The 16244-nt window shown below is 43.1% G+C and overlaps 1 protein-coding gene across 1 annotated transcript in view; it reads right to left on the reverse strand.

Annotated features, from left to right (window-relative positions):
- Window positions 1-16244, reverse strand: part of DMRT1 (doublesex and mab-3 related transcription factor 1) — a 65655-nt gene that overhangs the window by 37546 nt on the left and 11865 nt on the right. Inside the window, exon 3 of the mRNA XM_027709747.2 lies at window positions 2443-2726. Coding sequence (XP_027565548.1) covers window positions 2443-2726 — 284 coding nt within the window. The remainder of the gene's footprint in view (window positions 1-2442; window positions 2727-16244) is intronic.

The following is a 16244-nucleotide window of genomic DNA, read 5'->3' on the forward strand; positions in this document are numbered from 1 at the left end:
ATGCAAAATCGATGTGGAACCACATGCAGCAGCTGCTTGTTCCCCTTACAACAAACCATCTTCAGAGCCACACAGTGTTTTACAACCTTGGCATCACTGCACCCACTGCCATCAAACATTTTTTAGCCTAGCTCTCACTAAAACTTTTTATGATTGTTTGTGCAATGTTATGCTGTCATAAGAGTATGTCATAAGATTCATAACTATTCCAGCAATAACAATCCTACTTGCAGACCAGTGTCTGAGAAACAGCTTGTAACGTATGTAACAATGACCTTGAACTGTGCTCTGCCCCACTGCACAGGAGAGGTGGGTCCTGGTTTTAGGCCGTTTAGAAGCTGGGGAGACATCACTTCCGCAGGCAGAAATCACCACCTTTAGTCTCTGCACAGACATCTCACTAAAACAGCACTGAGGGATCCCAAAAGGCTTGGTCTGGAGAAATTAAAATCTCAGGTGAGGTAGATTAAATTTACATGGAGGTGAATGGAATCAAGGCATACATCCCACAAGGAGGTAATGGACATCCAGAGCTTTGAGCCTGCCGGTGGAAAGAAAACAGTCCTTTTTGACAACAACTATCTCTTTTTTCCTTACTTACTTCTTCAGTATCTCACTAATTTGAGGGACACTTAAGCAGAAATCAGTTAGAGATTCTGCAGGGCCCCAAGAGAAAAATTAATGGCAACCATTCTATTGTTTTTATTTCTTTAAGAGGTGTCAAAGGTCCCACAAGAAACAGGCAACTCACAAGTGAGACACGGACTCTCTAAGCCAAGACTTCTTACACAAATGACAAAAACATGAGGACATCACGTCTTCATTTCAAGGTTTAACATGATTTAGCATACCCTCATGTGACTCTTCCTCTAACACTGTGCACTAGGTGAAGAGTGGGACTAGCAGCCAGCAAGAACATTATTTTCATAAGGTAAATGTTGCTGCCCTTCATTGGTGTTGTGATGGTGTCTCCAAGTATCAGCAAGCTAGGTACTGCAGAAGCTTGAGAAGTAAACTTCTATCTGAAATACTCTGTGATATACCAGGTTAACCCAATCAACCACAATGAAAAACTTAAAAAAGCAGTAGCACCTCACCTCATTACCATGTACAAAATCCTATAGCTTGCTCTCCCCCCGGTCTGGTGAACAAATTAATCAGCTAGAGAGGATGCCATGAACTGAAAAGGTATACCTACATGTATTTGAAGGAGACTGTGGTGAGTCTATCAATGCCCTGAGAAAAGAAAGCTCTCCTGATGTGGGCTCACCCAGCAGAAGGGAGAGAGACAGCTCTTTATCCCATACAGCTGTCCTCGTGGCAAAAAAAAAGGGACACGGAATAGTACCAAATGTTATAGTAATCATAATCACCCTGGTGTTAGTTTCAGCTCCTTGGTATCAGAAGTTAAAATGCCCTTTCAGAGTTGGTCCCTATGCCAGAATTGCTAGAGAAACTCTCTGAACAGCAAAAGGGATGACCCATTTGTTCCTTTACAAAAGGAGGTTTTGGTGGACATTTCATCTTTCATTGTTGAGTGGTTTCACAACACAGCCTTTGCAGAAGCAGCCTGCCCTCTCTCGATGCTCTACAGAAGAGGTCTGCCCTCTCCTGTCCTTAAACAAGGGACAAGGCATATCCAGACTCAGAGGGTATAGCCTCACCAATTTAATCTCAGTCAGAAAAGCACCACTGCAGTCCAAACCCAGTCTCAGAGTCATTGATATGGCTCCACTTACTTTGCCAAGAATCCTCAACACTGATAAATTGCCTCTTTTTCCAGTTTCTGACCAGTATTGAATTGAAGGCTACAATTATCAAATCCTAGAGTGAAAGGGCCTGGTTAGCTTTAAGAAGTTTAATGAAGTACACAGAGCTCTGAACCTCTCAAGCACTGCCTGTAACTTGAGCTACCCAAGTAAAAATCACAAGCTCTAGAGCTGTCACTGCCAGAACACATAATCAGTAATGTCTTGCCACATTCAACTGACAGCCATCAATCTGCTGCACCAACAGCATGGTCTCCTGCTTCGCCTCGGATGTGAAAGATGGAAAAGAACATGCTTCTGAAGAGCGAAGTCTCCCAGAAATGACACCTGAAGCTCCCAGGATGTTATGTTGGACAATTCAGTTGGACTCTCTTCCTGTAAAACAGTCCATAATCTACTGTGACATAACTCCAAAGATAAAATGAGTGCCCTTTGTGCTTGTGGCAATCTACCTATACTATTGTCACTGCCCACCTATGTCATTGCTTCTCTTGCGCTGTGTCGTAACTACCCATTTAGGCTAATTTTCCTAAAATTAGTCCTAATCCCACCCTAGAATCTAGTTCTGGTTCTGCACTGACATGAAACCAGCAATGCAGAGGTCAGAGTCATGCCCAAGAAACAGCTTACCGTCCCCCTCACTCTTCCATGTAACATCTCTATAACATCATACCTGCCACTGTTTTCCTGACTGGCTTGGCATGTATGTTGCTGGGAGGCTTCGAAGGCTGTTTTTCATGGATGGCCCTACAATCGTACCCCCTGTCTCACTTGAGGAAGGCTCATTGGCCACTGCCATTTGGTACTGGGAGTAGTTGTACAGGTTGTTATAGCAAGGATACAGGGATGGCTGGTAAAAACTGCTGTAGTAGGTGGAGTCCACAACCAACTCAGACGTGCTCTCCAAGTGCCCTCTGCTGGGGATGGAAGGGATGTCCTGAATGAGCATCCGCCCCTCTGGAAAAGAAAAAAAAAGCATTATGAAAACGGGAGGCTCCATGAAGACAATTACCTTTCATCTTCTGATGAGCTACTGCTTCTCCTAAAGGCTGGACAGAGAACAGTAAACAGGAAGAGGAGGGAGCTGAAAGCAAAATATGACTGGATGTTTGGTGGAAACTCAAGTGGACTGACAACCACTCAAATCCCAAGACACGCACCACGGAGTGCAAAACAGCAGACAAAACCAACTGCAAGTTAAGACAAAGCTCTGAATCCTCAATCAGCACCAGTTGATGGGATAATGATTTACATCACCTAACTTTACAGTCTCCTATTATTTTTAACCTGTAACAGAGTGCCAAGTCCCTTTTAACTCCCTGGAAATAGAAAGCCCTTAGCAACAGAATGACCCCTCTCCAGTTAGTGCCCTGAAGCTGAGAGGACACTTCCTGAACATGCCTCAAGGAAGGGCCAACAGCCACAAAGCCAAGAGAAGCTGCAGTAGGGAAAACACTGCATGATCAACCAAGTTACTCCACCTGGGAGCAGTGAGGCCCTCAATCCTTGCCCGGCCTCCATACCCAAATTTAGCTCCTGTTTACCTGCAAACAAAATCGCACACCATTAGCAAAAGAGAAGGAGGAGAAGGGTACTGCTTCTGACTTGCTGCACACTCTACTGCGCCTCCAGACGAGGGTCCAGCTGGCTGCTCTCTCCACAGGCATGGTTTGCCTCTCCCATCATTCCCTAAGATGGGAGCGCTTCTCAGGGGATGTTCTAAGCCATGATTTCCTCACTACACTGTCAACCAATGCCTTGCAATATTTGCAAGCATAAAAAAGGTGCTTGTTGGTACTGTTTCGCAGCCAAGCTCTTTCGGACATGTTACATCAGCTACATGGCTGAGCCTGACAGCAAAAAACTGCCACAACCTTAGAAAGAGTAACCGTGTGGTGAATACATATTTACATATTAAATAAGGGAAAAAATTAAACGAATAAATCCCCCCATGCCTGCAGCTCTGATTCTTGTTTATATCCCTGCAGCCCTACCCTGCACCAGTCCTCTATAAGGTCCTCTGCTCTTCCCATGATGTTGTCTAACTGTATTGTGGACGAGGAAAGGATGTGGCTTAAAGCATAGTGAAGAGCTCTCAAGGGCTATCAGTATGGAGACAAGCAGCATGGACAACAGGCACGTTGAAATGAAATAACAGCCCTAGGAGACAATTCAGGCAGGCCTACTTTGTTTTGCATCTTTCTCTTGGTGTATCTGCATTTTGGTTACTTACCTGTGAAATGAATATGGTGGCACTTACCAGCCTCTCAGTCATGGTAACAACTTTTACTGCACGGTTTATTAGCTGCATACTAGATCCAATGATCAGTTTTACCAATTATTGCCATTTACAATGCAACTCTGTTTTGCTTCTTCAGCTATAATGAAAGCTTTGTGCGATTATGGATCATCTCCTTCCAGGTCACTAAATTATACAGTGCCCCCACTCAGTTCTTGCTGACATTTTATTGACATGAATGAACTATACACATTTATTAGCAAAGAGAGTGTTTTATGCCTCCTGCATCTGATTTTTCTGCTTCTCAGAACCAGGCCAGCTGGCCTTGTTTATTTAAAGTACTTCTCAAATTTGTATACAGAACAAGAGCTGTCTGCAATGCCACAAAAGACCCTTCACACTTTTTACACTTTCATATTTTTATGGGTTTTTTATTGCTACCATTCTGCTTCTGGGCAGGGCTCTTCAAGTCCTTTTGTCCATGTCTTTGATAAAACCAGAACTTAGACCACTGGCACTGAAAAGTCAACAATTCTGATAAATCACAGCACAAGCCTGACTCCCTTCCTCAAACTTAGCTCTCAAATAAAGCTATATTCCATTTGTTCTGTGTTTCACACTGTAGAACGGAAGCCAAAAGCAAAATCCTCCAACACATTCCCTGCTGGGATACAGATTTCACATGTAACAGAGACACGCAAGGTAGCCGTCTGCAGAACTCCTGACAGGGCTATGCTATGCTGCACAAATATGCAATTTTGTCTAAAACCTCTGCAGTGCTTTTCAATTTGCAGTGCATCATTAGAAGTGCTAATACTTTCCATTAACAATACTAGCACCAGGAAGATGTGGCCTCTTTACACCTACATGATCTGGATGATTGGATCAAAGTTACCCTCAGTAAGTTCACGGACAACATTAAGTCAGGTGGGAGCGTTGATCTGCGCTCTGCAGAGGGATCTGGATGGGCTGGATCAATGGGCCAAGGCCAGTGGTGTGAGGTTCAACAAGGCCAAATAGCAGGTCCTGCACTTGGGTCACAACAACCCCAGGCAGTGCTACAGGCAGGGAGCAGAGTGGTTGGAAAGCTGCCTGGTGGAAAAGGACCTGGGGGTGCTGATTAAGTGGTGGCTGAACATGATCCAGCAGTGTGCCCAGATGGCCAAGGAGGCCAATGCCTGTATCAGGAATAGTGTGGCCAGCAGGACCAGGGAAGTGACTGTGCCCCCGTACTCAGCACTGGTGAGGCTGTACCTTGAGTACTGTGTCCAGTTCTGGGCCACTCACTCCAAGAAAAGCACTGAGGGGCTGAAGCATGTCCAGAAAAGGACAATGGAGCTGGTGAAGGCTCTAGAAAGTAAGTCCTGTGAGGGGCAGCTGAGGGAGCTGGAGTTGTTTAGCCTGGACAAAAGGGGGCTCATGAATGACCTTATCACTCTCTGCAACTACCTGAAAGGAAGTTGTAGCAAGGTGGGAGTCAGCCTCTTCTCCCAGGCAACTAGTGGCAGGACAAAAGGAAATGGCCTCAAGGTGTTCCAGGGGAGGTTCAGGTTAGACATCAAGAAGAACTTCTTTACCGAAAGGGTTGTTAAGCATTGGAATAGGCTGCCCACAGAGGCAGTGGAGTCACCACTCTTGGTGTGGCACTCAGTGCTATGGTTGAGTTGACAATGTGGTGATTGCTCAAGGGTTGGACTTGATGATCTTAGAGGTCTTTTCCAACCTAAATGTTTCTGTGATTCTGATTCTGTGATACACAGGAAAGGTGAGCCACCCTAGGTGTCAGCAGTTAAAAGGAAGAAGGGGAGGAAGCAGACAGTTTTGCTGCAACTTTTGGAAGGGTCTCAGGCACTACACTTCCTAACCTGGGACAAGATGGGCTAGGCTAGACTAGAGATCTGTCCATAACTATCCATTGGTGAGTTTGCATTCCTGATGCCCCTTTGATGTTCTAGTGGTTGATAGTTCCTTGCTGAAGAGCAGCAGTGGCAGTTTTCTGCTGCATTAAGGATTCAAAATAAAATGCTTTTTGCGCCTCCTTTTCTCTCTCTCCCTTCTATCTGTGTTTTGGGCTACCATCATTTGGCAGTAGAGGTGCAGAAGGGTTGACCCATTTTCCCCTTATGTAGCTGCACAACAGCCACCAGTGGGTCAGTGCTCAGGGCTGTTACAAACTCACCAGAAGGATCTTCTACTTTCCTTCTGCTGTTCCTCCACTCTCCAGTAATCTTTACACTACAATCAGCTGCTTTCTACAGAGTCAGTCTATAGAGCTGGCTCATTCAGCCACCCATGCCGTCATACACATAAATCCACAAGCATCAGCAGTATGGGGCATTTTTCTCTTATAAACACAGAATGGAATCTGTGGTCTTTGTAACATCTCTGAGCTGCAGGGCCACGCCATAGGGATGTGCCCCAGGAGATTAGTAATAAAAATAGGAGCCATGGGAAAGTTCAAATGAAGGGACAAAGACATCTAACTTCATAATGAACTGGGGCTCCCGTGACAGCTCAGGAAAGACAGCCATTTCCCTAAATCCCAAGACACATCATGTTCCTGAAGATGGAAGGACTGGTAAGATCTGACAAAGGGCAGGAGAAAACGGTAAAGTATTTCAGCTTACACTTTCCTCCCAAATTTAGGAGGTTAGATTTTCTTTGATGTCATGCTTTGGGACCAGTATCTGCTTTTTCTTCTCCAGTAGCATCTAGAGCAGATTCGGTGCTTCACCCAGGAGAAAGGAGACACTTCATGAAAGGGAGACACTTCATGAAAGACATGACTTTGTGCCATCCTCACCTGAGCAGAAGTCAGGTCAGCCAAGGTCAAACCACTTCAAGGGTTACCCTAAACTCTTTACAGACTTTAAGCATCCAGACAAAGAGAAGGATGCCTGTGGAGAGCCAAGGTCTTGCAGGTCTTAAACAACTCTGGAATGCAACAGCTCAAGGGCAGGCCTGCATTCCAGCTCTATGCTCTTACCTCATCCAGCCTGGCAGATTCTCCTCCTACTACTAGTCATCTCCCACTACTAATGTATAGATCATACATATACAATACATATAGAACATATACAATACATATACAACTGTATAGACATTAAGGGGAAAGAATTTTGCTATTAATGGGGAAAGCCCTTGACTTTTTTTGAGTAATGAAAGTTCAGAAGAAAAGCAGTTCAGACCAGCCCGTAGCTACATGTGGTACCTTCAAAGCAGTGCTTAGTGCCAAAGGGACCAGAACTAAAGGCCAGAGAATCCTGCTAAACTGTCCTAGGGAAAAAAACAAAGCACTAAGAGATGTGCCTAGAGAAAATTTCAGGTTTATGGTATGCCATGGGGATTTTTTTCCCTGTCCATGCCAGTTCTTCTCCAGCACGCTGCTTCTGGGCTGCAGCATCTTCAGGCACAACCACTGTCTGCAGAATAGGACAGATCTATAGGAACCAATGGCTGTAACTAAACTTTAACTAGCTGGGGTTTCTCTGGTTGGTCCTTGGCCTGTACCTGTAATGCTAGACTCCCACCTATGGGCTGAACCCTCCTACAGCTTCAATTCCAGCAGCTCAACGAGCAAAGTGTCCTCCTCAAGGCACGCTGTCAGCCTGTGGCTGTGTTTTCTGCCAGCCAGATGAGAATACCAAGGTTAAGAAAGCAGCTTTTAGCGGATTGGGTTTTTCTTCTTCCAAATGTAATTCAACACAGCTGAATTGTTCTGCTGCCAAGGAGAGGGTCCTCCCTGCCATACAGCTTGCTGCACAACACCCATACATGAGGGGCAGCCCTGAGGTTCATTGCTTCAAAGGGAGCAACTTTTGGGAGGCATTAAGCTCTCAGGAATACAATCCCTGCTGCACTGTCAGGCTCTCATTCTGCCCCTCCACCTGCGCTTTAAAACATGAGGGCTGCTACAGGTACTGGGCTCATGCCTTGGCTGCCTTCACCCTCTACATGGAAAAACTGGGAAGGGCTCCTGTGCCTTTCCTCTGCTACTACACACAGATTTGAGTATTGTGCAAGTTGCGAATAAGCAAAAATATGGAACTGAGCCCGTACAAGAAGGTACAGAAATTAGAATCAAAAAAAGTTGTTAAAATTATTGCTCAGTTTTTGGAACATCAAATCTACAGTGTAAGGTCATCAGAGGCTCTCCATCTGTAAGCAACACTCTTGCAGTGAGACAACAGTACCCCTTCAGGCAGTTGTGTCCTTGAATCTCTAAGCTCTTCTCTATGTCTTTACTAATTCCTGTAGAGAACCGATGCTACTTTTTTTGCACTATGTACACAGTGTGAAATATGGCCCACTCTTTCATAGAAGATCAATATAATGAACAATAAATACTGTTATTGATCTTGCAGTGTTGTAGATGACTCTCCAGCTCTATGGCATATTAATAGTAGTTAACCAGTAATTCATTTCAGGGTGGCTGGTATTTTCTTTTAAAGAAGGTGAGTACTAGGGGTCAGTTACACATACAGGTCTTTTACATTCAGTAACCTATGATGGGCTTCTGCCTTCACTTAGCAGAGCACGGTGAAAAACAGTGGTCCAGTCCTCAGCTAATGTAAACCAGTCTCAGACCATTTACTTCAATAAAGCTATGGCGATTTACACGAATTGCAGATATGCATGGCAAAGTCAACGCAGAAGCCAGTATATAGATCATCTGGGAGGAGAAAGGAGAAATTCCAGGGAATTCACAAGAATTTCTATCATTACCTCTTTCTCACAGATGCAATTGTGTTTTAAAAGATGCTTAGTGAGAAATACCAACATTGAAATCTGAAGGCTGAGCACAGAGCACTTCCTATTCCTACTGGTACTGTTAAGAGCCAGTTTTACTATACACCAAACCCAGTAACTTAAGTATGTCTGGGTAAGTCTCCGATACTGAGGTCAAATGACACAGGGTCCCTATGACTAAACTTTCTCAGCATGATAAAACAAGGTGGTAGCACCAAAGTGCCAACTGGGAATGGTTACTGTACCACACAGGAATCTAGGGGAGATTATTAGCCAGCTCAGGACAGAGTACACCAGGAACTGTTTTATAAATCAGGATAGTACAGTCACATTTCAATGCCTGGGACCAGGCACTGGCATGGTTCAATTCAGTTATGTGGCCGTTACACCTGATTAATCTTCATCTGCTTGTGCATTTCAGAAAAGGGATTTGTATATGCTTTGTGGCAATGAAGATAATTTCACTGCCCCCCCATGTATTAAACCTATGGTTAACAGTTTTTATTTCCTCTATGTCTATAGAGATTCCTCGTGTACATAGACCTGCTGTTGAACATGCAGAACTATGACTACTCAAGTAACACATTTACTCACAGAGCAAGTAGGCACATCCATTGCCCAGTGAGCAGAGTTCAGCTACTGGTAAGTTTACATTTCCTGTAGTTTTCAGTTCAGAGTGGCTGTTTTCATCAGTACAGTTCTGATATTTTCCTGCAAGCTATGCCACTAAACCACCAAAAACTAATTATTCAGTCTGGAAACACTTGTCTTCATACCTCAAAAGAATCCTGGATTCATACCTGACAATTTCTCCTTGCTCATAAAGCGCTGATGCACTCCTATTATCTGGTTTAGTAGTATTAAGTCTTGCAATGCATTAGTTTAGTTCAACTCATAGCTGGCTTTGAGGTCGGACAGTAGCCTTGAACAAGGCCAGTATGAAATCACTCCCTAACATCATAATCAGAAACTCTGGTACAGTATGTTTCTCCCACCAGACAATCATGACAGAGCTATTTCAGATGTCAAAAAAAGCTGGCACCATTACTTACTTTCTGCTGAGACACTGCCTCCCAAGGAACAAAACCCACACACTTGCTCTGCCTCTGAGAGGAATACTTCTGTTCTCTTCCCATCAGAAGTTGAGGATTATCTTTGGTTCCAGCACTGAACTTTTAACTTGCTATAAAGTTAATGTGCTAGACAATGTTCATTTCAGGCAAGGCTGTGGGGTTGTGTATTTTCTGCCACCCCCAAAAAAGGCCATTATCTGTAATTACCCATTACCATGCATAATTATTTCTTCTATTCTCGTCTATGGCCCCCAGGATTTTATGCTGTTACGGCTCACTGCATTATCTTATCAAATTTGTTAAGTAAGCTTTTTTGACCTTTTGAGCACTTGTCACAGCATATACAAAAGCTGGCAGTAAATTGTCTAAGCACCTAGTGTGTAATTTATTATTTGTACCTTGCAGAGTGATCCCATACAGAACAGCACACATGAACACCTTCCCTATTCCATCTCCCTGCTTTAGCTAAAATCAGAGGAGGAAAGGAAATCTCTTCAGTAAAAGAGAATGGGAAGAGGCTGAGGACTCTAAATAAGAGTTGAGGAACATGACAGCAATAAGCAGCTAAGCCTGAGCATCAAGCTCTGGAGAAGATCCCAGAGGCTCTCTTCTCCTATGCCACCTTTTCTCTTTCTCCTCTCCCTCCACAAAGTCTGACTGAACTATTTTGGCTTCTTTTTGCACCTTTGTAACTCTGCCCATCCCCAGTCTTTCACATAGAAGCCCACTTACTCCTCTTTCAGCAAGCAGAGCACAAACCACCCCATCCCCCATTTACAGCTTCAGTCAATGCAGTATAGGTTCCTAAGAAACAAATTTGGTCCAAGATGCCATTCACAGGGTTTGTCCTTTAAGGATACTGATGTGAATGTGTGAAGCACCAGGTTTTTGTCTCTCCACTGCTCTAAAAGCTCCCAGCAAAGGACCGGACACTGACCTGCATTCCAGTACTGTTTTAGCTAACAGCTTCATTGCACTACAAGTCCACTTCATATTTCTATTCCCTCTTCTTCCTACGGGTACTGAAATCAAAGGCTTCAGAGAACAAGGGCTGTCAAGAAATCAGGATAGCTAATGCCCTGTATCCTGACTTTTGTCTTCCCCCCTTAGTCCTCCATTTATCAATATACTCCAGAGGGTGTTGTATCTTAAAATCTCTCTTTTAGGTGAAAATATGCATAAAACTCTCAGCTCACATCACTATTTGCAAAGAGATACTTAAGAAATCACAACTCAACAAATTACAGTAAAAAAAATAATTTGGTGCTTTTGAACTCTGTGGTTAATAAACTTCCCAAGAATCAGAAAATCTGAGATACTTTTCTGCCATCATGACAAATGAAAGGAAATGTCAAGGATCAAGTATTTACTCCGAACTGAAGTATGAGAATTGCTGTAACACAAGGTATGCAGAATCATGCCTTTCAGATCTGCCAAGGAAAGCCTTCTTCTTAAAAGCACTAAAAGCACTTCTGCCTAAAAGACTGAAAACATAGAGACCCTGGATTCCTGAAAGCAACCCTGAATTCAGATCCTAAGAGATGGCTACCTGAGTCACTGCTGTGAAGATAAAACCCTTCCCTGTATTTCTCCACAGTTTGCAGCGCTCTGGCCCATCACTCTGTGCTGCCTCTCAGGCAGCAGGGAGGTGGAGACCACTCAGCGACCACAATAAGACAGTAAATGCAGGTGAAAAGCAGGGCCCACAGAGCAGGAGGGGAGTTCGAGCTTGTACATGTCCTGAAACCTAGTTTCTGAGATGTACAGGGTTGTCCTACTCTCATTCACCCACGGAAAGCCACATCTGCAACACTCTCAATTGTTTTGACCAAAAAGCTTTTGAGAAAACTATGTCTTTTCCTCCCTCCCCCAATCGCCAATGTTATGGCCCCATCTTGAGCTCAAAAGCCAAATTCAGTGGTTCTTTTTCCTTCTTGTTTGGAATGCCTTCCCAAACAGCACTGGATACCCAGCTGTGGTAAAATATCAGGTATCAGCTATATCAGACGTGGGCTGAAAAGCAGCTGTGTCTCCAGGTTGAGTATAAAAAGCGTAGCCAAAACAAGTTTATTGCCACCACAGTACCTCTCCAACCCTTAAACAGGGAACACAGATTCTCAGCAGATGTACACCTTTCTTCTCAAAGCAGAAAGAGACATTAGAAAAACAAACCAAAATCAAATAAAGTAACCAAAAACTCTACCCAAACAAAGTAACCAACAAACCAACCAAACAAAAAGCATGTGATCTACCAATTCTGAGCCTCTTGCAGTCTCCTGGCCTCTTCCTTGGAATCTACCAATTCCTTCCCATCTACCCCACCGCTTTATCATGGTTATGTGTTATCACCTGCCAACTCCTACCATGCTTTTCACCTCCTCCCACCACATCCAAGACATAATAACCAGTCATTGCAGACCTAACAGGTCCCTGACAACTAGGGCTGCCTGGGTGTCCCAAAAAACCCCTTGCTAGATGAGGCAGATGGACTGTGATTTCAGCCAGCATTACTGGTGAGGAGCATAATGGCAGCAATGTCTGCAGGTGCAGGGCATGTGTCCTGGGGTCAGGAGACAGCTTTATCCACCAAGACATCAACATCTGCGCTTCTCAAGGAATACTTGACTGCCAGCACAATACTCATTTTCATCTTGAAGGAATAAGTATTATTTTTTCACTCTTTAGGAATAACTCGAGTGATCCTTGAGCAAAGTTTTTCCAGTTCCACCTCTGAAGGGCTAAACCAGTTCTAGAGTGGGATAACAGATCTTAACCAAGAGCGACATTTGCCAGGAAGAGGCACTCTAGAAATAAGTGTTACGCAACTTTTCAAGAAAATTTGGGAGACTCCAGAATTAAGGCTATTTCCTATTGTCTTGCTTGTTTCCTGTGGTAAATTCACCCAAGACACACTCATGGGATTCTGCATCCCCATGCCACTGCTGTTCACAACACCAAGACCATGAAATGACACAGAAAACTTCAGCTTGAGCTGATATAGTCTGGTAAAGGCATAAGCAATCCCAAACAATCATACTGAAGATTAAATCTTAGATAAGGGGATCACTAAAGTGCAAAATAAATTGCTTCTTTCACTCCGGGATATGTTTTCTGGTCTTTTAATCATTCCTATGTCTCCTGCACGAACTCTTCCAGGTTCAAGTCCAGGTGTGCAGGTCCAGACCATCGCTACATCCCCACCACTAGCTATGAAGAGAAACCCAGGGAACAGTATGAACAGTGGAACAGATGTGACAGTTCCCCTGCCCCCTCTCCTAGCCTTCCACTGGTTTTGGCTCAGTTATGCTCCTGAGTCTCCTGTGGTCTGCTTAATAACCACTGATGATTTCCCTTCCAATGTTCCTTTTTATCCCACTTTCCAGTATGTACAATGTCCTCAGGGAAGGAGTCCCACTAGCACTAGTTCCACAAGCATCTCACTAGCTTCCCAATCACCACCATCTTCTTCTGCCAAGAAGAGCTGTGCTAGTCCTTGGTCATCCTTTTCCACCAGGAACCACTAACATTCAGCACAGTACCCACCAGGGCCACTAGTTCTGCAGTGACAATGTTTCTTGAGGACAGATTTCTCCATTTTTCACTTCTGGTACAGGTTAAAAGGGCTTCTGCTTGCATGTGACTGATCATCTAACCAAGTCTTCCTGCAGTGCACTTCTGTCTTCTGCAGTGCTTGCCAGTTTACGTACCTTTCCATCACCTACCAAGACAACCTGCGGTGATGCCAGATTTGTGTCCAAGATACCAATGGGATGTCCACACAGCTTACAGCAAAGAGCAGGTCCCTGTGAGATGCCTCCAGAAACACCATTGTGTTAAGATTCCCCACTCAGACCTACATTTTCAAACTGACAGGATCATTCTCCTTAAAACCATGTAACACATACGATACTGATTTTCTGTCAGTTCAGTTTCCTAGTCAAGATGTCAGGGGATACAAAAATCAAAAGCCTTCCAGAATTTGCTTCCATCAATATGTCACTTCGCCAAACAATTCTGTAACAATAAAAGATTACTAACTTGACAGAATCTTTACCCATAAACTTCTGTTTAATCATGTGTGAACATCCTCTAACAGCTGCATTTCTCCCCTTCTTGCATATTTCAGTTTGCTGTGGATTGTTCCACTGTTTTCACAAAAACTGATGTCAGGCTGATGGATTTGTAGCCACCCATCCCATGGCACTCATTTTTCTTAAACACCGGCATGATATCAGCTTTCTTCCAGACTTAGGAATTTCCCCAGTGTTAAAAGCTTACTGGAAATCACAGAATGGGTAAGGTTGGAAGGGACCACAGTGGGGGTCATCTGGTCCACCCTCCCTGCTCAAGCACATCCCAGAGCACATGGCACAGGATTGCATCCAGACAGTTCTTGGATATCACCAGTGAGGGAGAAGCCACAAATCTTCAGCCAAGGTTGTTTTTTTCTTCTTTTTAGTACTGCATGCAAGTTATCCAATCCTGCTGATTTCAGTTACTGTTTGAAATGAAAGCAGAATGTCACCATCTCCATATACAGCAGCACTATCTGCCTTTTTTCAAAGCAAGGATCAGAAAAAAAATCATTGAGCATTTCTTCCTATCTTCCACATGTAGAGTTATTACCAAATAATGGCTGAAATTACTGTTAACCGTGTCTGTGTGTTCCTAATACAATTCAAACCCCTCACAATTTTATGATTTTTAGTTAATTTTAATATTCACACAAACCAGTATTTTTTAAAAGAAAATGTGATTCGAGAGAAAACAAAGCAAGTAGGGAGCAATTTCAACCAGAAGACTGCAGCTTGGCATAGTAAGTTTCTCGGTTCTACATAGAAACCCAGTCCATATCCAGCTAAGAGGAGCTGAAATACCACCACTGATTCCAGAAGTGCAGAAGGCACATTTTGTTCACATTCAGTGTACACTTAAAAAAGATGATCTGCTGCAAATATTTAGCAGGCAATTTAACAATCCTCCTAATATGGCAGAAGAAATAAAACCTACAAAACATAATTTTTTATTTCCACACTTAATTTAGGCTCCAGCCCCTACAGCAGCAAATTCAACTTTTAACATCTTCTGTCACTTAATACAGCAGAGTATCTATTTTTTTATGCAAGCTGGAGGGCAATGTCGTTCTTTCCTTACTTGCACTTTTGGTTGTTACAACACAGCAATAGCAATCGTATTCAAATCTTAACCGGCAAAAAAAAAAGAATGGCTTTGGTAAAGAAAATACGTTCAAAAGCTTTGAATATGGCTTTGATTCCGAGAAGATGTTAGGCACTATTTTAATACTCCAGTATTTGCTTGTCCACACTGAACTGAGGCAGCAGGATTACTTACATATCTAAAGTTATTAGCATTCATGACAGCTAACAGGATCAGGACCAATAAAATAAGTGGTTTAGAAAATCAGGAGCATGTGAAACAAGGCCATTTTCAATCTTCAGTATAAAAGCTGGGAGCATGACTACTATGTTTGCATACATATGTATACATGTTATTATTCACCTTGAGACACCCAATTTGGAGAAAGAAATTTACAAATATTTAACTCCATACATTCAGACATCCAGCATGCTACTAAAGTAAGTAACAGGAACAAAAGCAAAAATCAACACAAGGTTAAGAAAACAGAGATTAAAGAATTTTAAAAGAAAATACAAGTGAAAAGAAATTAGGAAAGAAAATCAGATTTCTAGACAGTGACAGAAACAGCCCAGACACCTGCAGGCCCAAAGAAGCAAATTGTGAGGAGGAGAAAGAAACTCAGTGTGGATTAAATGTAAAAGGATTTAAGTCATTAACAAGAGATCAAAGGGAACATTAGAAGGGAGGGAAGGCTTTACAAGTGTCTGAGATAGGAGACCTTGGAGGAAATATGACTAGGATAAAATCATTATGGTTCACACTAAAAATAATAAAGGGAGTAGGACGATGGTTGGAATTAGCTGGAGTCCATGCTTGGTTATAAGCTATACGATGCAAGAAACCCAGAAGATTTCTAAAAAAAGACCAACTAGAAATAACAGGAGGGCTTTTTCACTCTACCTAATATGTGATGCAAAAACTAATATCAGGAGTGGTAAACAACCATGGCAGACACCCACTGGGCCTCAGCAAGTGAGCAAAAATCACATGGATGTGCACAGCTTTTGTACATGATTGCCAGTGTTGCTTGGATGCAACAACATTTGCATTCAACAAAACCTATTTCAGTGCAAATGCAAATTGATCACTAATGAATTTTGTTCACACACAACTGAGAGAAATCCACAGTGATTGGAACTACACTGGCTTCCACCTGCTGAGGTTCAGTTGTGCCCATTATTATAGATATTCAGATCAGCAAATAATGGATTATTCTATGAGTAATAAAATAGCATAAATAAAGACTGGAGACAG

Source organism: Pipra filicauda, unplaced genomic scaffold (genome assembly GCF_003945595.2).
Source record: "Pipra filicauda isolate LSUMZ 115617 unplaced genomic scaffold, ASM394559v2 scaffold35_size7292922_pilon, whole genome shotgun sequence".
In the NCBI taxonomy this organism is placed as follows: Eukaryota; Metazoa; Chordata; class Aves; order Passeriformes; family Pipridae; genus Pipra; species Pipra filicauda.